This window comes from Tachysurus vachellii, chromosome 18 (assembly GCF_030014155.1).
Source record: "Tachysurus vachellii isolate PV-2020 chromosome 18, HZAU_Pvac_v1, whole genome shotgun sequence".
In the NCBI taxonomy this organism is placed as follows: Eukaryota; Metazoa; Chordata; class Actinopteri; order Siluriformes; family Bagridae; genus Tachysurus; species Tachysurus vachellii.
In genome coordinates, this window is record NC_083477.1 from 1,151,588 (window position 1) to 1,161,587 (window position 10,000).

Here is a 10,000-nt window from a genome sequence, read left to right on the forward strand (position 1 = left end):
TACATATGGTAGTTGCATTATTCAGCTTCCAGTTATCACAGCAGGTCACTGATAATATCTTGGTGCAGGTCAGAGCCCGGTACGAGAAGGTTCTGGAAGAAGTGACACGCTACGCCCCCCGCTACATGGAGGAAATGGAGTCCATCTTTGACCAATCACAGGAGGAGGAGAGGAAGAGGATCAGCTTTCTCAAACAGGCCTTTTTGTCCATCCACAGGCACCTCGACGTCACCAACAACGAGAGGTGAGCGTGAAGATCTGAGCTTCTGAAGATATAACGAGGTGATGGAGGAGCTGAAAGTCATCAGATCTGTATTAACCCGCCCCCCCCCTCTCTCTCTCTCTCAGTGTGAAGACTGTGTATAATGAGCTCCATGATGCTCTGATGGCCATTAATGATCAGGAGGACCTGCGCTGGTGGAGGAACACACACGGTCCTGGCATGCCCACTGACTGGCCTCAGTTCCAGGTGCTGATCTGTTCGTTTCTACGTTCGTTTGTTCATTTGACTTTTTTTTGGCAGTTAAAACTTCATGACGGACAGAAACTTTCTCTTCTGGCTACAAATAAAGCATAACACACTTAATTTCTTCTACACACACACACACACACACACACACACACACACACACACACACACACACACACACACACACACACACACACACACAGAGCATTAAAGCCTCAGGAAACAAACCATTTTTCATTCAGTTTGGAAGGTTTTCTGGATATTTTTTTCTAAATGGTCACGGTTTCAGGGGTCACGGTGGCTTAGTGGTTAGCACGTTGGCCTCTGTCATGATTCAGCCCGGACTTTTGGCCATGTGCTGTTGTTGTTGTCACGTGTCTGCCCCGCCTTCGTCTGCTCCTCCCTGTTTCTTCACCTGTTCCTAATGTTGTCATTGTCTTAATTGTATTTAAGTTAGCCACGTTGCTGAATGCAGGGCGGATCATTAGTTGCGTGTAGCCCTTGTCATGTCTAGTCTCTGTTAAATGTCGTCAGTTGTATTGTTTCATTTATCGTCATTTTTTGTCTATGTCTTCTTTATTTATTAAACCCCCTTCATTTGAAGCTATCCTGCGTACGGGTCTGTCTCCTTCCATCCCGGTTGTGACAGCCTCACACCTCCAGGGTTGGGGGTTCGATTCCCGCCTCCGCCTTGTGTGTGTGGAGTTTGCATGTTCTCCCCGTGCCTCGGGGGTTTCCTCCGGGTACTCCGGTTTCCTCCCCCGGTCCAAAGACATGCATGGTAGGTTGATTGGCATCTCTGGAAAATTGTCCGTAGTGTGTGATTGCGTGAGTGAATGAGAGTGTGTGTGTGTGTGTGTGTGCCCTGTGATGGGTTGGCACTCCGTTCAGGGTGTATCCTGCCTTGATGCCCGATGACGCCTGAGATAGGCACAGGCTCCCCGTGACCCGAGGTAGTTCGGATAAGCGGTAGAAGATGAGTGAGTGAATGGTCACGGTTTCTGCTTCACTCTCAGCTCTTCTCCTCTCAATGACAGTAAACCTGTTGTGCTGATATATCTAGTGTGGACCTGATAGTAAAGGTCAGGGGTCAGATTAGGACTGTATATACAGTGCCCTCTGCTGGTGCACAGGGGAAAACCTCCTTTGCTGTTTGTTGCTAGGGTTTTTTTTTTTTTTTTTACACCAAAGTTTCTACTCCTGGAAAAAAATCTTGTTTTTTTTTTTTTATTTTTATTTAAAATAATATCTTTTTTGGTTCATGAATGAAAGTTTGGGGATGGTTTAGTTAGGAATATTAATATGTTTGGGGGATGTTTTAATAATGTATATTTTTTACCTGTTCGTCTCGGGTCTGTGTTGATGACTGAACGTTTTCCTCATGTCTCACTCCACAGTGGTGTTAATATGAAGCTCATATGAAAGTAAACACTCAGGACTTTAACAATGTGTGAGTTTCATCACTATTTCTGTTTTTCTCTACAACACTACAGGTGATAGATTCATAGAAACAGTAATTTTTCTCCACACAGATGTTTGTATGTTCAGAGTAAATGTTGATATCAAACCCATTTCTGCTCTCTGAGAAGCTCCGAGTGTTTGTTCATCTAAAAAAAAAAACTAAAATTCAGTGTAAGATCATCAACAGAGGGACAAACACACGTCTAAAACACACTGAAAGAACAACAGAGTCTGATTTATTTTAGATCGGACTCACAGACACGACATCAGACGCTTCTTTATACTGATTAAAAACGTCCCAGAAATCCATCAGAAGTCCATCAGAAGTCCATCAGAAGTCCATGAGAAGTCCATCAGAAGTCCATCAGAAATCCATGAGAAGTCCATGAGAAGTCCATCAGAAGTCCATCAGAAGTCCATGTCTGTTACAGTGCACTAGGAAAAGGTTAAAACAGTCTCTGACCTCCAAGATCATTTTAAAGCCAGGATTAAATCTGATCTAAAGATATTCTAGATAAACAAAGGGAAAGTGTACGTGCAGACGGTGTGTGTGTGTGTTTGTGTGTGTGTGTGTGTGTGTGATAAATACAGAAGCATTCTATTGTAAAGTAAAGAAATATCACACAGAATGTAGAGGGAAAGAGAAAGATGGATTATAGAGTAGATTAAGTCCAGGCGATGTTGAAAGGTTGATATTGTGAATAAAAAAACGAGTGAACTTTTTTCCCACACAGACAGAAATGTAAAAATCTCTCTCTTCCAGTGCCTGAACTTTTTTGTGACTGTGTCAGCTCTTTTTTAGACAGAATACATATTTTACCGAGACTTGGCAACCCTGCTTCGCCTGGTGTTACACTCCATCTAAATATTCACAGTTGTTAATATTAGAATCTTCTAAATGTGTTCATGGTCCAGGTTCAGTGTTAAAGTCTATTTTTATGTCCTGTTCCTCTCAGCAGAGATTTTAGAAACTTTTGCTTCACAGCTGATATAAAGGTCAACTTTAAATAACGCAACACACTCGCTGATTTCTCGTGAGGTTTCACCCGGATGTTTAAACATAAACAAATGATCTGATCTGCTCTATCATTGTGTCTCTCTTAGGAATGGATACCAGACAAGAAGCTTAAAAAAGGGAAGAAAGCTGTGGAGCAGAAGGCGGTGGTGGTGGAGAGAGGGTGAGTCTCAGGGAGTGGAGCTGAAAAAACTGGGAGGAATAAAACAGTGTATGACCTGCAGTTAGAGGAAAATAATCAGAGATGGGGTTCGTGATGATGATGAGTCACTTTTTCTTCATCACACACAGACTGTCATACTGTTTATTATTACTGTTAATGTTGGGAAACTTCAGAAAGATCATTTGGAACCAGTCACTTCTTACATCATATTTACTGTATTTATATTAAAGCTAGTGTGTGTGTGTGTGTGTGTGTGTGTGTGTGTGTGTGTGTGTGTGTGTGTTGTTCCTCCTCTCAGTACAATGATCGGTGGAGTGAGAGTCCGGGCTCTTTATGATTATGTTGGACAGGAGCCGGATGAGCTGTCCTTTAAAACTGGTAAGTGTGTGTATGTGTGTGTATGTGTGTGTGTGTGTGTGTGTGTGTGTGTGTGTGTGTGTGTGTGTGTGTGTGTGTGTGTGTGAGTGTGTGTTTGTGTGTGTGAGTGTGTGTGTATGTGTGTGTGAGTGTGTGTGTATGTGTGTGTGAGTGTGTGTGTATGTGTGTGTGAGTGTGTGTATGTTGTGTTTCTTTCTGGCTGAAGCATCTTAAGTAATGCTAAGATGGAATTGATTATGTGTGTGTGTGTGTGTGTGTGTGTGTGTGTGTGTGTGTGTGTGTGTGTGTGTGAGTGTGTGTGTGTGAGTGTGTGTAAGTGTTCTGTTTCTTTCTGGCTGAAGCATCTTAAGTAATGCTAAGATGGAATTGATTGTGTGTGTGTGTGTGTGTGTGAGTGTGTGTATGTTGTGTTTCTTTCTGGCTGAAGCATCTTAAGTAATGCTAAGATGGAATTGATTGATTGTGTGTGTGTGTGTGTGTGTGTGTGTGTGTGTGTGTGTGTGTGTGTGTGAGTGTTCTGTTTCTTTCTGGCTGAAACATCTTAAGTAATGCTAAGATGGAATTGATTGTGTGTGTGTGTGTGTGTGTGTGTGTGTGTGTGTGTGTGTGTGTGTGTGTGTGTGTGTGTGTGTGTGTTTACAGGTGAGGAGTTTGTGAAAATTGAGGATGAGGATGATCAGGGTTGGTGTAGAGGGATGATGGATGGAGGAAAAGAGGGTCTTTATCCAGCCAACTATGTGGAGGTGGTGTAGGTCCTGCAGCGCCACCTACCACTGTGATGGGACACACACACACACACACACACACACACACACACACACACACACACACACACACAAAACACTGTTTTTAACACACCCTTGTCAAAGCGTTACCTCTCTTACCCACAGTTCTGTAGCAGTCTGCATGTTAGTTATCAAAGCCTAGAGTGGATTCTGCCCCATCACACCCTCCTCACCCAGGCCCCTTCATCCTGCCCCACCCCTGCCTCCTTCCCCCAATTACAGTCCATCACGTACCTGAGCTGATAAAGTAACACAACGGTCCCTAAGATGTGGTGGGTAAATAGAGAGGGGCAAATAGCCTGGGGTGTGTTAAAGTCAGTATAGAAACCCAGCCACACGCTGCCTCGGGGGTCCTGACTGCACTCAGGGCTTCCATCATGTTCATAACTTCATGCCAGTCTGTGATTTTTTTAATTGTAGTGTTTGGTATTTGTGTAAGTGAAGAAGGTGTGCAGGAAGCAGCTGACGTGTTTGCGTACGTGTTTGCGTACGTGTTTGCGTACGTGTTTGCGTACGTGTTTGCGTACGTGTTTGCGTACGTGTGCAGAGTTTAGACTTAGCATGAGAATAAGAAACATGTTTTTATTCAGTACAATATTTAGCTTTAGTGTTTCAGGTGTTTTGGAGATGAAACAGCGCTTTGAGGTGACATGAAGATACACGAGACAGTTCATATGCTATAATGTAACACGAGTGACTCTCACGGTCTGACCAGATGACATTAATGTAGAGCCGTGAAGCGCTACGTCAGGTTGACATAACACCTGAGTCAAGTGACATAGATTGTCCTGAGAGATTTATTTTAGATCGTCATGACAACTGACTTTGTAGCTCAGGCTCGACTCTTACGTTAGGATTTTTTACGTTTTTATATCAGGTGTCATAAAGGGCTTATAAAGGCCTCATGTAGCTCTATGAACACAGCTATCAAATTTTTGTCCTATGATGTTTGTCCCACATTATAGCACATACGGCCATCACAGCACATGCTAGGACCCAATCAGACAAAAAGAATTAGATGTACACAATACAGTGCAAAAGTATTCACCCCCTTTGAGCTTTTCTGTCTTTTGTATCATTACAACCTGGAGCTTAACTGGGATTTTTGTTTTAATGGTTTGAGTTACACATTTTAATATATTTTAAATAAAACAAACATTATATTGGTTCAAGCGCTGGGTCTCAGTGTTTTGCCCGACACAGTGCTTGTTTGTAAAAGGTTTAGAGAAAGAATAGCCATGAATTCTCAAACAGACTGGAGTTGATTTTGATTGGCAGTTCATTCAGCTTATTGCTTCCTGTCTCAAGGTGAAGCTCCGCCCCACAATGTCATTTGCATACTGAAACAGGTTTCTGTCTAGGATTGTTGTGTGTTTGTGTCTGTTCATCTTACCTCCACTCCAGACCAGCTGTCTGGTCCATGCTGAGCAAAAACCTCCCCACAACATGATGCTACCACCACCATGTTTCACTGCAGTTTGATGACAAGTAGATGTCCACCAAATTTGCCACCTTGTACCAAGACCAAATATGTTCAGTTCTTCATTTAATCAACATGAAAAAAACTATTTTACACTCAATATAAAAATGTCCAACCATCTCAAATGTTTATATAAAGTTTATTTTCCATTTCAGTTGCAGGTTGTAACGCTACAAAACAACAGTTTAATTTATATATGTGTGTGTATGTGTGTGTGTGTGTGTGTGTGTGTGTGTGTGTGTGTGTGTGTGTGTGTGCATGTGTGTGTGTGTCTGCACGTGTGTATAGGTGTGTGTGTGTGCGCGCATGTGTCTGTGTGTGTGCGTGTGTGTGTCTCTGCATGTGTGTATAAGTGTGTGTGTGCGCATGTATCCGTGTGTGTGTGCGTGTGTGTGTCTGTGTGTGTGTATAGGTATGTGTGCGCATGTGTCTGTGTGTGTGTGCGTGTGTGTGTCTGTGTGTGTGTGTGCGTGTGTCTGCATGTGTGTATAGGTGTGTGTGTACGCATGTGTCTGTGTGTGTGCGTGTGTGTGTGTATAGGTGTGTGTGTGCGCATGTGTCTGTGTGTGTGCACATGTGTCTGTGTGTGTGTGCGTGTGTGTCTGTGTGTGTGTGTGTCTCCACGTGTGTATAGGTGTGTGTGCACGTGTGTCTGTGTGTGTGTGCGTGTCTGTGTGTGTGTGTATAGGTGTGTGTGTGCATGTGTCTGTGTGTGTGTGTGTGTCTGCATGTGTGTATAGGTGTGTGTGTGCGCATGTGTCTGTGTGTGTATGTCTGTGTGTGTGTGTGTGTCTGTGTGTGTGTGTGTGTGCGCATGTGTCTGTGTGTGTGTGTCTGTGTGTGTGTGTGCGTGTGTGTGTCTGTGTGTGTCTGCATGTGTGTATAGGTGTGTGTGTGCGCATGTGTCTGTGTGTGTATGTCTGTGTGTGTGTGTGTGTGTGTGTCTGTGTGTGTGCGCATGTGTCTGTGTGTGTGTGTGTGCGTGTGTGTCTGTGTGTGTGTGTGCGTGTGTGTGTCTGTGTGTGTGTCTGCATGTGTGTATAGGTGTGTGTGTGCGCATGTGTCTGTGACTGTGTGTGTATGTATGAGAAGGAGAGATTTAACATAGCTGTCGTTTGAGCTTTTCACGAGTGTTTCACACAAGTAGAAGAACAAAAATGTGTTCTGTGTTTAAAAAAAGTTTATAATCTGACTTTGATCTTGTTATTAATAATTAATTCAGTTCGTTGGTGTTAAAGAATGTTTTTTTTTGCTTTACATATGCAAAGCGTTCTTTTAAAGGATGATGTGTGCGGATGTGTGTATCATGTTATATGCACCTTATTTACAGTAGCTATAGTGAAAACACACACACACACACACACAAACACAGAGAAAGTGTTTCTAAATTTCAAATTACAAATAAATAAATATAAAGAGATAAATGGTCTATTGGTATTATGATTGTGTGTGTGTGTGTGTGTGTGTGTGTGTGTGTGTGTGTGTGGTTCCCTATATATAGCATCATATCTCAGGCTGTTGCTTCTCATTGTCTACTAAAAGTGTCAGATGAGCGAATGTGTCATCTTGTTTGCTTTTATAACACACACACACACACACACACACACACAGACACACACATTGTGAGTGACTCATGTGCTCACTTCCTCATCTTTCTCCTCTTACGTAAAGATGTAGGTCTGTAATGTAACTGACTCGTTTCATGGAGATTAAATGTAACTAGAAGCAGATGAACACTGATGAGGATGTTGTTCTGTTAGAAGAAAACACACACTTCCTGATGTTCTACCCCTGGCTAGAGTCTCGTCTCCCGGTGGTCTCCCATGGTCAGCAGGTGTCTCATGGGATTGTTGTGTATGAAGCCACCCTGAGACCCTGTCATGTCTTCTTCTGAACCAATGTTGTGTCAGTCAGCTGTATGTTCTGGTGTTTATCAGCAATCAGGTCTGTGCTGAACTCAGAGTTAATGATGACCCATTAGTTCCTCAGGAGCTCTCGGCTGCACTATTATAAACTGTTGTAGAAAGGACATTATTTACATTTACACTATTTACTGTAGAGTGTCACCTAAATGAGGATGAGGTTCACTTCTGAGTCTGGTTCCTCTCAAGGTTCCTCATATCATCTCAGGGACTTTTTCCTTGTCGCCGTCACCTCCAGCTTGTTCATTAGGGATAGGGATAAACATATAGTATCATAAATTTTAAGTTAATGTTTTTTAAATAAATTTTAAACTTTAATTGTATATATTCACTTATTTATTTTTCTTCTTCTTCTTCTTCTTCTTCTTCTTCTTCTTATTATTATTATTATATATTTATATATTGTTTCTATACTTCTGTAAAGCTGCTTAGAGACAAAGGGAAGTTGTTAAAAGCGCTAAACAAATAAATTGAATTGAATTGAAACTTATTAAAACAGCGCTGTTCTGGGTCACAGCCAGCAGAGGGAGCTATCACATTATACTACACATACTTCAGGTTAGAAAAAAGTCTCTCTCTCTCTCTCTCTCTCTCTCTCTCTCTCTCTCTCTCTCTCTCTCTCTCTCTCTCACACACACACACACACACACACACACGCACACACACACACACACACACAGTATCATGCCAACAGAACAAATGTGTTGTATTACTGGCCATTCCCAAATGTCTTTTAAATTAAATGTGTGTGTATGTATCTTTACGAGTGTGTGTGTGGTGTGTGTGTGTCTTTCTGAGTGTGTATGTATGTGTCTTTCTGTGTGCATGTGTGTGTTTGTGTGTCTTTCTGAGAGAGAGAGAGTGTGTGTGTGTGTTTTTCTGAGTGTGTGTGCATGTGTTTTTCTGAGTGTGTGTTTGTTTGTGTTTCTGAGTTTGTGTGTCTGTGTCTTTTTGAGTGTGTGTGTGTGTCTTTCTGAGTGTGTATGTGTCTTTCTGAGTGTGTGTGTTTGTGTTTCTGAGTGTGTGTGTTTCTGTGTGTGTGTGTGTGTGTGTGTGTGTCTTTTTGAATGTGTGTGTTTGTGTGTAGGGTATATTCCTGTTTGGGAAATCCACATTGTCGTGAAAACACCCACAGCCCGCTTCAAGACTTATGCTTGTGTGTGTGTGAGTGTGTGTGTGTGTGTGTGTTTGTGTGTTTGTGTGTGTGTGTTTGTGTGTGTTAGCGATGACTCACAGCCGCCTCCAGAGAGACTTAAAGCAGATGAAGAGTTCAGTATTCTGTCAATCACATGCTGTGTGTGTGTGTGTGTGTGTGTGTGTGTGTGTGTGTGTGTGTAAAGCTGATTACAGTGAGCTGAGTCTGTTCCCGAGATGAAAGCAGAAGATAATAAGGCAGGAGGTGCACTTTTATAATACATCATCATCATCATCATCATCATTCTGAGAGAAACTTTAAAGCATTCTTCTGTATTAAAGCATCTCTCTACTGCATCGATTTCAGGGTCAGAAACTTTAGTGTTTCGTAGAAACTAAGAGTGACGTGTGAAAAGTTTTGACATCTTCAGGACAGAACGCTCTGTGGTTGAACTCTCTGAGAGCTGGAAGTATCTCATCTCATGGACGCTCACGGAGTGTGTAAATCTCCTGAGACACATCGTAGATTCACGGGCCTTTGTGCAGTGTGTTAATCAACACACTCGGATAAAAGGGCTGTGTCCAAAATCACACACTCATCCTCTAAGACACACTGGTGTGTAGTATAAATAGTGTGAGTGGTGTGTACCAAGAAGAAGAAGAAGAAGAAGCGTGAAGTGCACTTCACAATCCTGGATGATTCACTTATTGTGTACGTAGTGGAAAAGGGGCGGGGCTACAAGGCACTGATGCTGATGACAAAATGATTAATTTTCAACATTTTATGTAGATTTTTTGAACTGATGATTATTGGATTTTTGTTGGACACTGTGAAAAAATGACTTATATTTTCCATCAGTGACCAATCTAGTGTCACTGTGACAGACAGAGGAGAGAGATTATTCCCCACCCACTCATCCTCAGACAGCTGTGCAGGTGAACACCGGCGGTCTGGAACTCTGGTTTTGACCGAAAAGAAATTTTAAAAGAAATTTACAAATGAATAAATGGTTCGATGTCAATAAAAACGCAGGAAGTTTTTATGACTCCAACGTTTTCTAGAACTGAAAACATTTTTCAAGTGCAATGATTAAAAAATCTTTTGTACAGTTTAACCTGGCCTTGCTTCAGTCTGGAGATGAATGTGTGTGTGTGTGTGTCTGTGTGTGTGTGTGTGGGTGTGTGTGTGTGTG

At 42.2% G+C, this 10,000-nt stretch overlaps 1 protein-coding gene across 1 annotated transcript in view; it reads left to right on the forward strand.

Moving 5' to 3' along the window:
- The window catches only part of si:ch211-51c14.1 (protein kinase C and casein kinase substrate in neurons protein 2), a 22,524-nt gene extending 15,359 nt beyond the window's left edge, over positions 1-7,165 (forward strand). Inside the window, exons 6-10 of the mRNA XM_060891890.1 lie at positions 69-244; positions 349-469; positions 3,035-3,108; positions 3,407-3,486; positions 4,129-7,165. Coding sequence (XP_060747873.1) covers positions 69-244; positions 349-469; positions 3,035-3,108; positions 3,407-3,486; positions 4,129-4,238 — 561 coding nt within the window. The 3' untranslated portion in view covers positions 4,239-7,165. The remainder of the gene's footprint in view (positions 1-68; positions 245-348; positions 470-3,034; positions 3,109-3,406; positions 3,487-4,128) is intronic.
- The last annotated feature ends 2,835 nt before the right edge of the window (positions 7,166-10,000 follow it).